The sequence below is a fragment of the Aspergillus ruber genome, assembly GCF_000600275.1.
Source record: "Aspergillus ruber CBS 135680 unplaced genomic scaffold scaffold00011, whole genome shotgun sequence".
NCBI lineage: Eukaryota > Fungi > Ascomycota > Eurotiomycetes > Eurotiales > Aspergillaceae > Aspergillus > Aspergillus ruber.
In genome coordinates, this window is record NW_024467307.1 from 10,020 (window position 1) to 26,878 (window position 16,859).

General features: G+C 50.5%; 9 protein-coding genes across 9 annotated transcripts; 6 read left to right on the forward strand and 3 right to left on the reverse strand.

Annotated features, from left to right (window-relative positions):
- Positions 1 to 105: 105 nt before the first annotated feature.
- On the reverse strand, positions 106 to 910 carry EURHEDRAFT_411797 (uncharacterized protein). The gene has a single exon (XM_040781728.1). It carries the CDS (start codon positions 814 to 816, stop codon positions 457 to 459), a length of 360 nt encoding a protein of 119 aa, XP_040639197.1. The 5' UTR covers positions 817 to 910; the 3' UTR covers positions 106 to 456.
- Positions 911 to 2,020: 1,110 nt separating this feature from the next.
- EURHEDRAFT_499181 (CRAL-TRIO domain-containing protein) lies at positions 2,021 to 4,044 on the forward strand (the record flags this gene model as incomplete). Its single annotated transcript, XM_040785723.1, has 4 exons — positions 2,021 to 3,233; positions 3,287 to 3,328; positions 3,381 to 3,480; positions 3,536 to 4,044. The coding sequence occupies exons 1-4, from the start codon at positions 2,517 to 2,519 to the stop codon at positions 4,042 to 4,044; spliced, it is 1,368 nt and encodes a 455-aa protein (XP_040639198.1). The 5' UTR covers positions 2,021 to 2,516.
- Positions 4,045 to 4,614: 570 nt separating this feature from the next.
- EURHEDRAFT_536296 (alpha-hydroxy acid oxidase) lies at positions 4,615 to 6,167 on the forward strand (the record flags this gene model as incomplete). The annotated part of the gene is made up of 9 exons (XM_040787329.1): positions 4,615 to 4,702; positions 4,751 to 4,784; positions 4,839 to 4,941; positions 4,994 to 5,228; positions 5,281 to 5,439; positions 5,495 to 5,569; positions 5,622 to 5,875; positions 5,922 to 5,998; positions 6,044 to 6,167. 9 exons carry the CDS (start codon positions 4,615 to 4,617, stop codon positions 6,117 to 6,119), a joined length of 1,101 nt encoding a protein of 366 aa, XP_040639199.1. The 3' UTR covers positions 6,120 to 6,167.
- A 108-nt stretch (positions 6,168 to 6,275) lies between these two features.
- EURHEDRAFT_536300 (uncharacterized protein) lies at positions 6,276 to 7,911 on the reverse strand (the record flags this gene model as incomplete). The annotated part of the gene is made up of 1 exon (XM_040787330.1): positions 6,276 to 7,911. The coding sequence occupies one exon, from the start codon at positions 7,909 to 7,911 to the stop codon at positions 6,283 to 6,285; it is 1,629 nt and encodes a 542-aa protein (XP_040639200.1). The 3' UTR covers positions 6,276 to 6,282.
- A 277-nt stretch (positions 7,912 to 8,188) lies between these two features.
- Positions 8,189 to 9,299, forward strand: EURHEDRAFT_411799 (class II aldolase/adducin domain-containing protein). The gene is made up of 3 exons (XM_040781729.1): positions 8,189 to 8,481; positions 8,533 to 9,064; positions 9,118 to 9,299. Exons 1-3 carry the CDS (start codon positions 8,210 to 8,212, stop codon positions 9,190 to 9,192), a joined length of 879 nt encoding a protein of 292 aa, XP_040639201.1. The 5' UTR covers positions 8,189 to 8,209; the 3' UTR covers positions 9,193 to 9,299.
- Positions 9,300 to 9,355: 56 nt separating this feature from the next.
- Positions 9,356 to 10,430, reverse strand: EURHEDRAFT_377104 (ketopantoate reductase family protein; the record flags this gene model as incomplete). Its single annotated transcript, XM_040778925.1, has 2 exons — positions 9,356 to 10,197; positions 10,247 to 10,430. The coding sequence occupies 2 exons, from the start codon at positions 10,428 to 10,430 to the stop codon at positions 9,356 to 9,358; spliced, it is 1,026 nt and encodes a 341-aa protein (XP_040639202.1).
- A 599-nt stretch (positions 10,431 to 11,029) lies between these two features.
- Positions 11,030 to 12,882, forward strand: EURHEDRAFT_454880 (uncharacterized protein; the record flags this gene model as incomplete). Its single annotated transcript, XM_040784234.1, has 2 exons — positions 11,030 to 11,776; positions 11,824 to 12,882. The coding sequence occupies 2 exons, from the start codon at positions 11,030 to 11,032 to the stop codon at positions 12,880 to 12,882; spliced, it is 1,806 nt and encodes a 601-aa protein (XP_040639203.1).
- A 201-nt stretch (positions 12,883 to 13,083) lies between these two features.
- EURHEDRAFT_377106 (Zn(II)2Cys6 transcription factor) lies at positions 13,084 to 15,102 on the forward strand (the record flags this gene model as incomplete). Its single annotated transcript, XM_040778926.1, has 3 exons — positions 13,084 to 13,317; positions 13,349 to 14,110; positions 14,164 to 15,102. The coding sequence occupies 3 exons, from the start codon at positions 13,084 to 13,086 to the stop codon at positions 15,100 to 15,102; spliced, it is 1,935 nt and encodes a 644-aa protein (XP_040639204.1).
- A 343-nt stretch (positions 15,103 to 15,445) lies between these two features.
- Positions 15,446 to 16,333, forward strand: EURHEDRAFT_455031 (uncharacterized protein; the record flags this gene model as incomplete). Its single annotated transcript, XM_040784243.1, has 1 exon — positions 15,446 to 16,333. One exon carries the CDS (start codon positions 15,446 to 15,448, stop codon positions 16,331 to 16,333), a length of 888 nt encoding a protein of 295 aa, XP_040639205.1.
- Positions 16,334 to 16,859: the final 526 nt, after the last annotated feature.

The window sequence follows — 16,859 nt, forward strand, 5'->3', positions numbered from 1 at the left end:
CTATAAAACCCCTTCATTACCTAGATAGATTTCCTCTTCTCTTTTCTTCTCCAGATTCGATATTCTCGTCGATGGTTGCAATAGTCTAGATAGGATCATTGATTCATTATTATCTACTAATCCGAGCCCGTGACACCAATATGATGACTCACAAACTGCCGTGCCCCGCCATGCCATTTACATCTAGCATCTGCACTGCCCCCGGCCTCCAGTCTTCAGCACCTGGATACGGGAACCTATCGAATACCAATCGGAGCCCAAGCATCCCCGAGCCCGGAAATTCATGCAGTCGATAAGCTATAATCGGAGCAGGAAACTTCCCCTTGTCCAAACACACATTATAATTCTGTTTTTCCTCGAAGACGCTATCCGCCAGCCCGTCATCAATCCTAACAGGCTGGTCAGTACGCTCGTGCAGCGGACCGTGCTGTCTTGAAATTTCCAAAGTAAACTGGGCTAGATGGTGGTCGTTTCCGTCTTTGTCAAGGTTGCCGTTGGGGTCAATATGCTGATGCAGATATTTCGGTGTTGAGATTTTCCACTCGAATTCATAGACGATGTATATAGCGACTTCGCCATCGCACCACAGCTAATGGGGTTAAATGTGTTCAGGTGAAAAGGAAACCCGGTATTAACTAACCTCACCAGTGCCATCGATTTTGAAGGAGATAAGGCATGCTCTGCTATCGTAGTACCATGGGGCGGTATTAGAATGGACGCGAGGGACTCGGTGTACTGAGCACCATGATGATTGAATTGTCGTTGTTGATAGGATGTCGGCAGACAACCAAATAGGAATAATGACACGTATGCCATTAGCTATGTCTTATTACCTAACATAAGCCATATACCAGCTCTGCATACTATCCCATATTTTCTCACCACCCCGCACCATCTGAGAACCGTTTCATCGACGTTCAAAGTACCAGAGATAGTAGAGTGTCGTGTTGCCGTCGAGTGTAGGCGCGCAATGCAAACTCTGAGCTACCGCCGGTGCCTCGCGACGGTGTGGCTTGTTGTAAGACTAAGCGCGACCATGTGGAGCAGTGTTTCCAAGAGCTGTCGTCTCATGGATCGAATTCCGACTGTAATGGCTCGATGCACTGGAGATGATGTGGATGGAACGGACAATTGTAGATTCTCTAGGGTTCCCCAATGGCCTTCATCGGGTTGAGGAGCTAAGCTCCCAGCCAAGGAGTCCCTTCTGTGCCTGCATTACGATAAAGTCAAAGATTTCCTTCTGGTCACACTAAGAGGCATCTGCGTTTGATGATAGGTCTGTGATAGGAGGCAGTGGTACGTTCTGGAGGTTGGTGGTTTTCTCGACGGTAGTGAGTGCTTCCAAAACAGCGGAGTCAGGGTTGCGAGCAACAGCATTTGCAAGAGTTTCATCAACATGTGTCGTTAAATCGTCTGGAATGATTTTATAGGACACTTCAAAAGAGGACATAATCTGACCAGATGAGATGCTGCTAGGCGTTGACAGAGCCAGGGCGGAGCAAGGAAATGGCTAAATTTCAGTCGTTTCTAATAAGTGTTCCTTCGGCGACAAAATCTTCGTCTTACAGATTATGCTCGGAGCATAAGGTCACCTGTCCCAGTTGCATACTATGTCTGCGAACGGCCAGCGTGTTGTGCTCGGGCCCTCGGGATACAAGACGCAATTGCCCTCATGGCGCATGGCATTTGGAACGAGTCGTAGTGCGATGAGTTGAAAACACTAGTCTAATCAGCGGTAGGCCCTCAAATTCTCCGGGTCTTCGCTTTCGCATCGGGGACTGACCGCAGAATGTACATAGGTAACAGGGGCTGGTCGCGTGTGTGCACGTGCCAATTTCAAATTCCCTTCCCTAGAATTGGTCCAATCCTCGACGCAAAAATAGAGAATCCTGTGTTTGTGACATCTGAGACGCTCGCAAGAATTCCCCTATTCGCTTGGGTATGATTGGCCCTGGATTTGGCGCGATGGTGGCTAACCTTCGGTGGGCCCAGTTTTGGGAATAACCGAGATTTCGGACATCCTCGTCGCCAGGTTCGCGTCTGCTCGAAGCATATGATACGAGGACCATCTCATCGTATACTCTGGGTACCCTGTCGTCATTGCATTCGTTACAGGAAGAAACATGAAAATCTAATGAAGGATTGCCGGATTCAGTCACCAGCGCGACAGGATCCTTTCGCCGAGGAACATCGGGTTTGACTTTGGAGATCTGGGGGACCGCCTGGTTTTTGAACGCACCTCCCCTGGGCGTCCCTCGCACATCCCACAATTTGGTCCGCCAATCGCTGGTCTTTCCCCAAATATGAAACCGAGGATGTTGGTCCGTCACTGCGGGGAGTCTTGATATGGATCTACAGGAGCAGGCGGGGAAGCCATACTTGTTTTCGTCACCACGAACGTATATCAGTCGCGAGCAGATGTTTTTAAAGTAGACGACACTGCCGGTCAGGGCGTGGGGTTAATCGATTGAGACTTTGCATTTTTTAATTTACTCAAACCACACAATCAACGCACAATGACATCGACTAACACACCGTCGGGATTCATCGGAAACCTTTCCACGGAGCAGGAGGCCAAATTGAGGCAGCTCTGGACGATACTCCTGAAGGCCTTAGAGGCCTCCGGCGTGGAAGGGCCACCGCAGCGCAAACAGTCCGTCTCCGGCACCGATAGCAATGTTTCCGGCCGCGACAGCACCGCTTCAACTCGCGCAGACTCATCACAATTCACCAAGAGCCTCCAAGAGACGGGGTTGAACGCCACACAAATCAGGGTCGTCCAGCAAGCCTTAGCCAATATGACCACTGACGAGCTCCACCAGGGATTCTTGACCAGCTTCAAGAATGAGAATCCGGATGTCCTGATGCTCCGATACCTCCGGGCCCGCAAGTGGGATGTGTGCAACGCTTTCGCAATGATGGTGGCTGCGGTCGAATGGCGGGTGAAGGAAATGCGGGTGGAGGAAGTGCTGCAGAATGGCGAGCTCCATGCGTTGAAGCAGGAACAGAACAGCGTGAACCCAGGCGAACAAAAGGATGGTAGCAGTTTCCTAGCGCAGAGCCGCATGGGCAAATGCTTCCTTCACGGCGTGGACAAGATCGGTCGGCCCATTGTTGTGATCAGAGTGCGCTTGCACAAGCCGGGAGAGCAGACTGAAGAAGTACTGAATCGGTACATTGTCAACGTTATCGAATCCGTCCGACTTTTGCTGCGGCAACCAGTGGAAACTGCTGTACGTACAGACATCTCTCTTTCCAAGATCTTCCGGCTGACTTGTTCTTGTAGACGGTTGTTTTCGACATGACAGGCTTTTCCCTCTCGAACATGGTAGGTCAATCCTCTCCCGAGATGAGGTGAGCAAGGTTGACTATTTGTACAGGAGTACCCGCCTGTGAAGTTCATTATCCGCTGTTTCGAAGCCAATTATCCCGAATGTCTCGGGGTTCTGCTGATTCACAACGCGCCATGGATTTTTTCCGGTTCGTCTTTTTCCTCCCACGAGTATAGAATGGCAGGTTCTAACCATTGGTGCAGGTATCTGGAGACTCATCAAGGGATGGATGGACCCCGTCATCGTTTCCAAGATTCAATTCACCAAGTCCGTCAGAGATCTGGAGAACTACATCCCACGAGAGAGAATCTTCAAGGAGCTGGGTGGTCCGGAAGACTGGGAATACAAGTACATTGAGCCGGAACAGAATGAGAACAAGAGAATGGATGACACTACCACACGGGAGGCTCTCGAGGAAGAGCGACGAGATATTGTCAAGGAGCTCTTAACCACGACGTCGTCATGGATCACGGCCACAGAAAACAAGGACAACGGGCAGGTCCAGACTACCAAGGCTCGACGGAATGAGCTGGCAGAGCAGCTGAGCGCCAATTACTGGAAACTGGATCCGTATGTGCGCGCTCGTAACTACCTGGACCGCGCCGGTGTCATTCCAGATGTTGGTTTTCAACCACAGCAGGTAGTGAAGATGGAAAAGGAGCTGGAAATAGAGCAACATGAGACAGCTCCGGCTCATGTTCTTAGTGCGTAGGTGTTTATTTTTAATGATTAAATGAAATTTTTGCACATCACAATCTTTCTCTACAGTCTCGATATATATTGTTGCCGAGCACCTACGACAACTGTTGTACGAAATAATTCCACATTATTAACATCTAGCAAATACATCCAGTCTTCACTCATTTCATTCCTTTTCTTTTTCTTCCGTTTATTCCCAGCAGATTTGTTGGACGCGGTATGGATTCTTCGTCGATTTCTCCTGACATAGAACGGAAATATTACAAGTTCTCCATTATCTCCCACCACGAGAACGACCTTATTGTGCCTCATTTCGATGATGCAATGCGACTTTTTATCATGTCTGAATTAATCCAGTGTCGCAAGAGTCATGTGACCGGGGTGGCTTGCTTCGGTTACTTAATGCCGACGGAAAAGGAAAGCCAGCCCTGATAAGGATTCAAAGAAAGGCTATATCGCGGCATACAAGTCTGACCATGAGCTATCGGAGTTATTGCTTGCACTTATTACCGTAAGATCAATTGTATTTAATGAACGTCCGTCATACGTACCTTCCCAGACACGTTTGTACTTATTCAACACCATGGCTGACTCGACACTCGCCGACTTGCCTCTCACCATTAAAGACATCCAAGATGAAGCCGAGAAAAAGCTTCCCCAGCTGTACCGATGTATGAATATATCCGATATTAAGCATTACTGATGTCTAACCGTCACAGACTACTTCAATGAAGGGGCCGGTGAGATGGTCAGGTACGCCATTCGTTCAGACGGAAATCATTTCAATCGCTCATTCATTAGCTACAGCCTGCACGACAATGAGAATGCCTTTGCCCGATACAAACTGCGACCGCGGGTGCTGCGTGATGTCGAAGAAGTAGACACCACTACAGAGATCTTTAAAACGAAGGTTCCAAAGCCGGACTCGATTACCCTTGAAGCGTCTAATAATGTGTTTTCAGGTTTCCTTTCCTCTTGGATTTGCCCCAGCGGCTGCCCACGGCCTCGCCCATTCAGACGGAGAACGAGGTACGTCGCACGCTGCTTCTCACAACGGCATCGCGATGTGTCTGTCTACATGGTCGACCACGAGCCCGGAGGAAGTGATCGCGCAGGGCTCGGGAAATCCGTACGCGATGCAGGTATCGTTTTTCAGAGATATTGAAGTCACGCGGCGCATTATTAAGCGAGCTGAGGGTACGTGCTGGAAGCCACTCGACCGATTTTGGGAGAGAGCTGACTGTATCAGCGGCCGGATACAAGGCGCTGTTTGTTAGTGTCGACCTGCCTGTAATCGGAAGTCGACGCAATGAACAACGAAATAAATGGGCGTTTCCCAGCCATATTAGGTTCCCTAGTCTCCAGGGAGCTACTGATGATTTAATGGCTATATACGCTGCTGGTTACGGTACGTTATCATGCATATTTTAAAAGAAGCTTTTGATTTAAATGGCATTTTACAGATGCGAGCATTCGATGGGACAAGATAATTCCCTGGCTACGAAAGACGACTAAAATGGAAATCTGGCTGAAGGGTGGTTCGTATCCTCGTTACCCCCCGCATGGTTGATTCTGTACTGATGACAATAGTGTCCACTGCCGAAGACGTACAACTCGCCATTGAGCACAGAGTGGACGGAGTAATCATTTCCAACCACGGTGGCCGCCAGCTTGACGGCCAGCCCGCCACGCTCGACGCACTTCGCGAGTGTGGCCCCATAGCTAGAGGAAGGATTCCCCTTGCCGTCGACGGTGGTATTCGGTCAGGAGCGGATATCTTCAAAGCGTTGGCCCTTGGCGCCTCGATGTGCTTTGTGGGACGTATTCCAATCTGGGGCTTAGCAGTACGTATCTTTCTACTCTATGATGGCTATGGCTGACAGTTTGCAGTACAGCGGAGAGGCTGGCGTCGATATAGCAGTGAAGATTTTGCTCAAAGAGTTCCGCCATACGATGAAGTTCATGGGGTATGTTGAATGTCCGAAGTGATGAGAACGTGCTAACAAGATCAGATGCCGGACCATTCAGGATATCAATCCGAGTCATCTTTCTTTGCTGCAGGCGGACGGTCTTTTGGCGAAACTGTAGATTCCATGGTCCCAATCAATCATCTGGCGCATGCTTTTCTAGAGCCAAAGTTACAGTACTGACGGAATGTCGTGAATCAGTAATACTCGGATTCTTCTGAGTTGACATAGCATACAAAGTAAAAGGAAATCCATTCTATTTTAAAAAGTACCTGTCTATAAGATCAATCCCAAATTGCCTGAATCATCCGCTGGCACGTACGAGCTGGTTCTTCTTTTGAGCAGTCGGCCTCGACTTCAGCTATGCCAGTATGCAAATCTATGTTGAATGGATGCCGGGCCCACGAGTCACCACGAGCATATATCCGATGTGTGAAATAGATCCCCAGAAACACAGGTATACCGATATAGGATGTCAAGAAAGTTGACACAGACCAATTTCCTGCAACAAAGACGGAGAACCCATTGCAAAGCAGCAGAATAGCAAACACGAACGTGGCCATCCAGACAAGATACGGCTGAAAACGCGATCGATATGGCAGCAATGTAATGGCCTGTGCTTGGCATGCCATGCGGAACCGCGTGTAGGTGATGCCGCAGCATACCCACGAGGTGAACCCAGCCGTATTTGTCAGATTGATCAGCCAGTTAAACACTTGACTGGCGTCGTTCCCGCAGTTCAGATACGCCAATAAGCCCAGCACGCAGCTAGCGAGGACAGCCCAGTACGGAGCACCCCACCGACTGCAACGAGTGAATATCTGTGGGGCGTTACCGGCCACTGCAAGTGAATAAAGAGAACGGCTCGACATGTACAGAAACGAATTTGCCGATGACCAAGCTGATGTAACAACAACGGCATTTATCACGCTATCTAGTCCTTTAATACCGGCTGCTTTTATGGAAATGACCCAGGGCGATGCGCCTGCTCCAGCCTCCCCACTGAGCAGGCCGGGGCCATTACTGTCGCAAATAACACCAATGGCAAGAACGCCAAACACATAAAAGAAAAGCAACCGGTAGAAATAGTGCTTTGTGGCTTTGGGAAGGTTTCGTTGGGGATTATGCATCTCGCCGGCCGTAATCACCAGTAATTCCGGGGCGAAGTTGAATGAGAAGACCGAGAAGCAGGCGACATATACAACACCACACAACCGGCCCGCTGCTCCTGGTACGAGATACTCTTTGGCAGGACCAGGATAATTCCAGTAGTGAAAACCCAGGCGCTGATGGGTCGGGCCACCACCAAAGAAGAGTACCATGGACAGAACTAGCAGACCAAGGATCATGAAAACCTTGAGAGAGGCGAACCAGAACTCAGTCTCTCCGTATACCCAAACAGGGCACATATTAAGCGCAATGACCACCACCAGCATTATCGAAATCCAGACTGCAATGTTGATACCGCTGGGCCAATAGTCAATAACTAGACCAGCCGCCGTGATCTCGTATGCGACAAGGATGGCAAACGAGTAGAAGTAAAGCCATCCCAGGGCAAACCCTAAGCTGCGAGATACGAATCGGTTGGCGTAGTATGCCATTGAGCATCCGGGTACGGGTAGGTATGTGGACATTTCGCTGGTGGCCGTGATAATGCCGTACACAAGAATGCAGATGACAACGTACACGCCCAATAGCGGAGCCGGGCCAGTGATTGCCAATGCCTCGCCAGTACCGACAAAAAGCCCCGTGCCAATCGTGCCCCCAATAGCAATCATTAGAGCGTGTCGAGTTTTGATCCCTCGCTGAGTTTGGAGAGATGCGTCGACGACTTGGCCATCGGCAGGAGTAATAACGGGGGAAGGATCCTTATCGTCATGGCGTTCTTTAACACCGGCTTCAGGATCGTTCATTGTGGAATAATTCAGCAGCCGAATTGAAGGTAGAAGAGAGGCACTATGCACGCTATTGAGAGAGCATTGTGCTGGGTTATAACGGTTGCTATATGCCATTATCGACTCGGTTTGTATACTTCGCTTTTCTGGATCATGATTGGCTTAAATCAGTGTTTATCGCAGCTGTTGATATCATACAAATGCGGCAATTCATCCCAGTCACATGTTCAGTCACATGCTTGCTATCAGATAAGGATTATAAAGATGTAACATCATTTCAACTTCATGCTGTATCACCAAACATTGCCCGCCCATCATGTCCGCTACAACTACTATTGCGCCATCGACAGATTTATCGCTTGGTAAAAGTGAGAAGCCGGAAGCTTCCCATGCTGTTCAAGCCATCTCACAAGGGGTTCCTCTTCCCGGAATCCCCTCCTTCACGTCTATCGACAAAAAGCGACGATGGATGCTGGAGCACATGGCCGGAGCATTTCGGGTTTTTGGGCGTAACGGATATGGAGAAGGAATGGCCGGTCATATCTCTCTGCGTGACCCAGAGCATTCAGACTGCTTCTGGACTAATCCGTAAATTACTTTCCTCCTTATCAGGATCAACGGGGCTAATTTTGAATGCAGACTAGGAGTCCACTTTAGCTTGGTCAAGGTGTCAGATCTTATTCTACTCAATCACAGCGGCGAACCCGTAGGTGGAAACCTGAAACGACCGGCCAACGCAGCCGGATTCCAGATCCACGGCCATTTGCACCGGAAATATCCCCATGTCAATGCGGCGTGTCACGCGCATTCAGTCAATGGCAAGGCATGGTCGACCTTTGCCCGGCCTTTAGACATGATCAACCAAGATGTGGCCATGTTTTATGGAGAGGCGCAGGCAGTTTATCCCGAGTTTGGCGGTGTCGTGTTCGATCCGGAGGAAGGGGAGCGCTTGGCCAAGGCACTTGGACCCAAAGGGAAGCTCCTTATCTTGCGGAACCATGGGCTTTTAACCGTGGGTCAAACTGTTGACGAAGCCGCGTATCTCTTTACCTTGGCTGAAAGGAGCTGTGAGATTCAGCTTAAGGTGGATGCAGCCGCTGCTGCTGGTATTCCCAAGCAAATAATTGATGATAAAGTGTCTGAGTATACTTTTCAGATGACCAGTGAGCCGGTATGCCTTCCAATTTCTTTATTCTATTTACGGTTACTCACCTCGAGTCTTAGGAGGCACATTACTGCGAATTCCAGCCCGCGTATGATCTAGAGCTAGAGATGTCCGGGGGTAGATTTTTAGAGTAATTTGGCTTAACAATGCCATTTCCCTTGATTTGTCTCCCGGGTTATTTTCTCAGTAGTATCAATCTTCAACTTGAATGTTGAGCATATATGTAAAATTGATACGACCGAGATTTCATTCTTTTTGCGTTATTCAAGGCTATATATGTAAAACATACTATAAAGTCTACCGCTTGACGCTGTGATCCTCTGGCTCGGGGATCGTGACCAACCCATTCCGCTCCTTTGTCTTCCATTGCACAGCACGCAGGATATGATACAAAGCCGTGAGAAGTGGCATAGGAACCCCTCGTGCTAGTCCAGCTCGCAGCGGCTCTCCTACAACCGTCTCAAACTCGCAATACCGGCCCTTGCGGAGATCAACCTGCATACTTGGCGGGTTATACATCGTGATTGGGTCCATCCGGATCATTGTCTCAACCAACTCCTCCGGCAAATCGTGACCGTAAGCCTTGGCAGCTGCCCGGATCTCTTGCATCGCCGGTCGGACAAGATTGTCAGTCGCCCCGTCCGCCAGCTGCATACGACCTGTGTCGAGATCGGTAACGGCACATATTGAGTTCAAACAGGCATTGTATAACAACTTCCGCCAGCGCGTCCATCCGACGTTAGGCTGGTATTCAGGACTGCACTTGCCTCCAGCCTTGTATATCTCCACAAAATCCATCGCCGCTTTCTGCTGGACCTGTGCGTCTAGATTTGGGTTATCGAAAGCTCCAATGGACGCTCGATCGTGATCTTCGTGGACAATCTGTCCTGTTCCCACTTCGTGGGATCCGCAAAAGCTCACACTGGACAGAACAATGTTCTGCGGGAATGAGTCCAGAATGGGCTTCTCGATGTTCAGTCCATTTTGAATCAGCACTATGACCGAGTACCCCGGGGTCACCGCTGGGCGGATAAGATCGGACAAGCTGGGTGGAACGTCGGCTATATTCTTGGTTGTGCAAACGATATATCGATAAGGCTCGATGTTCTCCTCGGACAGGTTTGGCACGGTATTGCGGACTGTCTATTAGCATCTTGGAGAGAACATAGAGGGAGGTAAGGGCCATACTGGTATCCGGATGGAATGATTCAACAACTCCGTGGTCGAGAGATCGAATGTGAAATCCATGCTGCTTCACATGGTCGTAGTTGGAGCGCAAGACGGTCGTTACCCGGGCTTTGCCTCCTGATTGCAAGTTTAGAGCAGCAATGGTTCCAATGCCGCCGCATCCAACTATCAGTGTGTTGACCATGTTGAATCTGAAGGACTGCTTGTCGGAGTCGGAGATGTATAGCACAGGATTTACAAAATCTCGTAGCAATACCTGACAACGCTTGAAAGTTCACAAGAGCCGCCTTTTATCGTTGAGAGTCCTCCATCTCCCCGTTCCCTTCTATCATTGAATAACAAATTGCTTGGGAAAGTCATCCCAGTCACGTGTGATAGTATTGTTGACATGGCCATCGCTGTGCTCAAATCTGCTGTATGGATAATTCCATTGCCTTGTTAACGTCGAAATTGTATGCTCGCTATGTACATATTTACACATCAGTTCTTGCAGAGCGTTTGGTACTTTCCGAATTGGCCCATATCGAGTAAAGGCCGGCAATGTGGACATAGTCCGGTCTCGAGTCAACAACATACAGGAGCGTAAGGTACCCCGCCGATTAGTGTTATCTGTGCAGTGTTGGCTCTGGATATCAAAGCGGAAAGTCACCCCGACGCATACCGTACAGTAACTTGCCTGTCTAGGAATAGCATTCTTAACACGGGACCTGATAAAAGGACAACCAGCAATCGGGAAAATGACAGTAGCTTCAATTGTCTTTCTGAATTCATTTTGCAAACATCATGACTGGTGGAATCCGTTCAATTGATCTTCCCGGCACTCGCGCTGCCTACTATGCTCCAGCTACTGTGACATCTCAGCCGCCGAGCAGCTGGATTCATGTTTCGGGCCAACCTGGATCGTTGGTCAATGGAAAGGTTCCTTCCGACTATGAATCCCAAATCCATCTTGCTCTGTTGAACCTGCACAAAGTCTTGGTCGCAGCAGGTACCTCGACCGCGGATATCGCCCGGCTCACGGTCTATATTGTCAACTACGACCCCCAACGGCGCATACATACCCGCCACATTCAACGCTTTCTACGATCCCACCGGCCAGCTATAACGCTCGTTCCAGTGTCTCAGCTCGCAGGTCCGGAATGGCTGTTTGAGATTGAAGCCGTGGTGGCCAAGCCTCCGGCGATTTCCAGGCAGTTAGATGCGCCAGATGCGAAGGTGTGGGATGTGGTGGTCATTGGTGCCGGGCTGGCCGGTCTCACGGCCGCGGAGCATTTGATCCGATCCGGTCACTCTTGTCTTGTTCTCGAAGCTCGCGACCGTGTTGGAGGCCGAACCTGGAGCACGACATTGCCTGACGGGAAGGGAACAGTGGATATCGGGGCTGCGTGGATCAACGATACCAACCAAAGCAAGATCTACCAGCTGGCTAAGAGAGCTGGGGTTGAATTCATCGAGCAGAATACAACAGGAAATTGCTTATTGCAGGAGTCTGCAGAGAGTAAGCAGACGTTCGCATATGGCGAGGTCCCGGTTAGTACATCCGTTTCTGCCGTTGGTGCCTATATTGACAAATACAGTTTGATCCCGAAACGCAGAAGCAGTTGGCTGTAATCCGAAATATGGTCGAGGCCGACTGTCAACAGGTTGATTGTGCGCGACCGGACGATTCCACCCTGGACTCAGTGACCTTTCTCGCGTACCTCGAGAGCCGCCAGGCTAGTGACAAGGCGATCTCGACGGCCGCCATCTGGACCCGTGCGATGCTGGGCCAAGAGCCCGAGGACGTGTCGGCTCTGTACTTCCTCAACTACTGTAAATCCGGCGGCGGACTGCTGCAGATGCGTTCTGATCGTCGCCATGGTGGCCAGTACCTGCGTATTCGCCAGGGCACGCAGTCTTTTGCCCAAACCCTAGCGGCAGCACTCCCATCGGGCACTGTGCAGTTGTCATCCCCGGTGATGGCGATTAGCCAACAGTATCCCGGTCGCGTGTTGGTCCAGACACGGAATCAAACAATGCAAGCCTCGAAAGTGATCTCTGCCATGCCATCCACCGTCCTTCGAACCATTGACTTCAATCCACCGCTTCCAGCCCGTAAACAGCTCTTAGTCGACTCATTCAACTATGGATATTACACCAAGGCCATGGTGGTTTTTCGTTCTGCCTTCTGGGTGAATAAAGGCTTCTGTGGTCTGGTTCAATCCTTCACTGGCCCGGCATCTATTGTCAGGGATTCCAGCATTCCCAATGACGACAAATGGGTTTTAACTTGCTTCCTCTGCGGGGACTCTGGGCGAAAGTGGTCTCAACTGCAAAACTCCGAACGAGTGGATGTCTTGTTGAATCAATTAAGCGAGATATACGGCGATTCGGATCTGGTACGCCGAGAATACATCACAACGGTTGAGCATGAATGGTCAAAAGAGGAATACTCGGGCTTCGGATGTCCTTGTCCGTCGCTACCTCCAGGGGTGCTAACCGTAGCCGGGGATGCTCTTCGGGAGCCTTTCCGTGATGTCCACTTCGTAGGTACCGAGACGGCAGCTGAATGGAAGGGATACATGGAGGGGGCGGTGCGAAGCGGTGAACGAGGAGCAGCAGAAGTCCAGAAGCAGTTGGCCATGGCTCATCTGTAGAACTAAGTAGATACCAGATTAGATATAGCTCGAGCGCAATCCAATCCAAGTATACGTATCTTGTCAGAACCCCGCATCTTCGTTATCGCTGACTGTGATTCTATTGGCTGTCGAGCTGTGGATTTGAGATAGCCAAGTTCATGTCTTGACCATTTCCTTCACTGAAGAGATTCGTCTCATTTCAGCTCCGTATCAAACATCATGTCTCTGCCCAAGCGCGATCGGTCTCTCGAAGGATGTGGTACATGTCGTTCGCGGCATGTCAAATGCGATGCCCAGCGGCCAGTGTGTCAGATGTGCGTTATCTCGAACGTGCCCTGTACAGGCTACGAGATCCGTCTGCGGTTTGTCCACCATGGGGAGCCAGAGCCTCTCGGGATCGATGATGCTACACGCTTCCGTCGGCCACTGTTCACTGGCAAGTCCTACCCGTGGGTAGATATGAGCGGCCGCTAACCATAGCCAGGTAGAACCACAACGGCAACAGATGAGTGTCGACCTAGCTCGAGCTATACACCGAAGTGATCCAACGCGAGCCTTGATGCAATTAGACGAGGAGAGCCTCTCCCTCAGTTCCCATGATATCAATCTATCGAAAGGCCCTTTCAGGGTATTTCAATTATCCTCTGAAAGCCCAGAAACGGTATCTCTCGACGAGTCCGGCGATCAGAGTCCGAATGTCGAAGCTATCAGTGCCCTCGGTCAGATCGATGCTGAACCCTGTTGGGATGAGAATCTCCTGGACTTATCACTTGGCCCGATTCTCGACACCCAAGGCGAAAATGAGTCGTGGGGTGACGATCATTTCGAGTTTCCAGTGCTTTTCCCCAGCGTACCTGGGCCCATGGATTTAACGCCAGATGCTTGGGAATTACTCTCTTACTATCGGGATCGAGTGGTTCCCCTGTTATCGCCATTGAACAGCGCCCACCACAAGTCCCCGTGGAATCATCTGATTCTTCCCACGGCCATGAACGTACTAGCAGAGAAGTCCATGGGAGGTAATGTGACTGCGACACGATCTGCTCTGCTGAATGCAATCCTGGCAACCAGTGCATTTCATCGACGTGTATCAGGAGGTGAATTCTGGCAAGTAACGGCAGAGGGCTATGAGAAGCAAGCGCAACAAGACCTCTTGCGTGGCTTTCAGAGGGAAGTAGGGTCCGCATCGAAGCGAGTGAAGTACAAGGAAGTGCTTATGGCGCTCGTCAATCTGGCCACATTATCGGTACGTTCCCCGTGCTGCCATTTGCACGCAACAAGAGTTTGACCGGACCTCAGGCTTTCCAAGGTGAACCAGATAAGCTGCTAGTGTGCCTGTTGATTGCAGAAAGGTACATTCGCACCAAGGGATTGACCAAACGCCGTCTGTCGCGCAAGGTCCGCCTACTACACCATTGCTACGCGTATTTGCGCATCATCAACGAAACAGTCCTCCTACCTGACATTGTGACTGATGAGGGCCACGAGTTGCGGTCCATCCTAGACGCTCCGGGACCACCCAGTGAGGCGCCCCTCCGGATCACGAAGTGGATGGTGGTGCCCGACTTTGGGCTCAGTACCGTCAAAGATCTACAACTGGGGCAAAATGACCTGCACCTGGAGTTTCCGGGACGGTGGGATCTCACGATGTACCCGGAAATTTTTGGTATCCCCGAATCTTTCGTCGGACTGGTCTCTCATATTACCCGACTGGGGAATGAACGAGATCGCCTCCTAAATGGCAGCCCTGCCAGCGACGGGCAAACACCCACAATGCGCGACTTCCTACTGCGGGCCAAGCTATTGGATGAGCATGTATGTCGATGGGAGCCACCGTCCGGTCCTCATCACTTCATGTTCTGCGCCATGCAAAAGGCTCTGTCCGTCTTCTTCTACCGACGCGTATATGATGTCGACGTGACAACCCTTCAGCATTCCGTGTGGCAGGTCCGAGATCTGCTGGCACAGAGCCAAACGTGGTATAGCGAATCAGGACAACGCGCGGTCTACGCTGTGTGGCCGGCATTCGTGACGGCCTGCGAGGCATTGAGTCCAGATTTGCAGGAATTCTTCCAAACCTGGTTCGAGCAAGGCTTTCAGCAGAGCGGGTTGGCTTCTTTCCGACTGGCCGGATCGATTGTACAATATGTTTGGGGCAATCGGGCGCAGGAGAGGGGCAAGGCTGTGCACTGGCCAGACATTATGCGATCAAAAAAACTGGCGATGGTGTGCATGTAGACTACCATTAGGACAATTAGCACAGGCCATATAGCACCCATAGCACCCATGCCACTCATGCCACTCATGGCACATTGACGGTGTACATACCTCGACATTGTTGTAGACATTCCAGTCGCATTGTGTCATTCCTGTACAAAACCGGAGAATCCTCGGACAAGAGTAAATCCGGCCCGCCCAGGGCAAACAAGGGCCCGTGGGTCACGGGAGCGGGTCACGGGTTTTTTGCGGGGGTTTGTATTTACGCCAAAGTTTGACAGAAGTTAACAAGGAGATTCTTACATACATCACTTATAGCCTGTCTTCACGGCATTTGCATCTGTCTACAAGGCATGCAGTTGCAATGTCCAATACTACCTCCTCCAGCCCCGGTAACTGGATCATTGGCGGTTATACCGGCAGCAGCGACGGCGTGCGCATCGCGATCGCGACTTTTGTCGGGGTCGCATGGTATAATGTCGGCGAATTGATGGTCCTGGTCTTTCTCACCTTCAAGAAGTATCGCGGCATGTACTTCTGGAGTATGCTCAGCTCGGCTTGGGGCATCATCCCCTACTCCCTCGGCTTTCTGCTCAAATTCTTCAACGCGACTGACGCTCTGTGGCTGCCTATCACGCTGCTTACGGTAGGCTGGTGGGCAATGGTCACTGGCCAGTCCATGGTGTTATACTCGCGGCTGCACTTGGTGCTTCGGGATATCAGGATCCTTCATCTGGTGCTGGGTTTGATCGTCCTCGACGTTCTCCTGCTGCACGTTCCGACGACTGTGCTGACCTACATGGCCAATTATTACAACACCGACGCGACGGTCACCGGGTACAACGTGATGGAGAAGATCCAGTTGACGGGATTCTGCGTGCAGGAGATTATCATTTCTGGGCTCTACATCTGGGAGACGAATCGCATGTTGAAGCTGAATCCGGAAAACGACAGCCGCAAAGTCATTTTCAATCTGTTCGCCGTCAACTTGGCGTGTATCCTGATGGATATCGCTCTGATCGTCATTGAATACGCCAATTTTTACATGTACCAAACCACCCTTAAAGCGACCATCTACAGCATCAAATTGAAACTCGAATTTGCGGTTCTGGGCAAGCTGGTCAAAATCGCCCATCAACATGTCTGGCGACCACAACTCATCGCCGGGCCAATGGGCTACCCAGTTCCTATGGATGCGAACCAACTGTTTGCCGATCTCGATAACAATTATGCCAGTACGCGAACTTCTTGAACATGGTCCAGGATCTTGAAATATTCGCATATGCACGGTCCGAAGCCGGATAACCGCGGCCCGCGATCTGAGAACACCTTGGCAGCTTCAATGAGTCATAAGTCTATATCTGGATTGATCCTCGGTCATCGCTCGTCTGCTTCCGCTTCGAAAGAGAGCGCGGTTGCGTTTATCTATGACTGCCCGAAATCCCGTCGTGACAGTTGGTCGCAAGCGATCGGTAGGGCCCAGATGATACATCTTTCCCGATGTGGTGCTCTATCACACTTGGCAGTGCCGCAATCGCGCAAGACTATGGAGTGCGTCACCTTTAATTCGAGACTGGAACTGGTATCTGACATCGGAATGGAGCACTACAAGTCTCTCCTACGGTCGATCGAATACACGCTCCCAATATAGGTGTGCGCATAAAAGCGCCATCCTTTTTTCGAATATACTCGCTCTTCGAGCCCGACGCAATTTCTACCTTATTATACGCATAAGTTGTTAATTCACCGAAGTATCACTATCGACATTGACGGTCCCT

Coding starts and splice junctions, on each gene's coding strand:
- EURHEDRAFT_411797 (XM_040781728.1), bottom strand. CDS start 816: ATGGCATACGTGTCATTATTCCTATTTGGTTGTCTGCCGACATCCTAT.
- EURHEDRAFT_411799 (XM_040781729.1), top strand. CDS start 8,210: ATGTCCGCTACAACTACTATTGCGCCATCGACAGATTTATCGCTTGGT. Junction 8,482..8,532: donor GACTGCTTCTGGACTAATCC/GTAAATTACTTT, acceptor TTTTGAATGCAG/ACTAGGAGTCCACTTTAGCT. Junction 9,065..9,117: donor TTCAGATGACCAGTGAGCCG/GTATGCCTTCCA, acceptor CTCGAGTCTTAG/GAGGCACATTACTGCGAATT.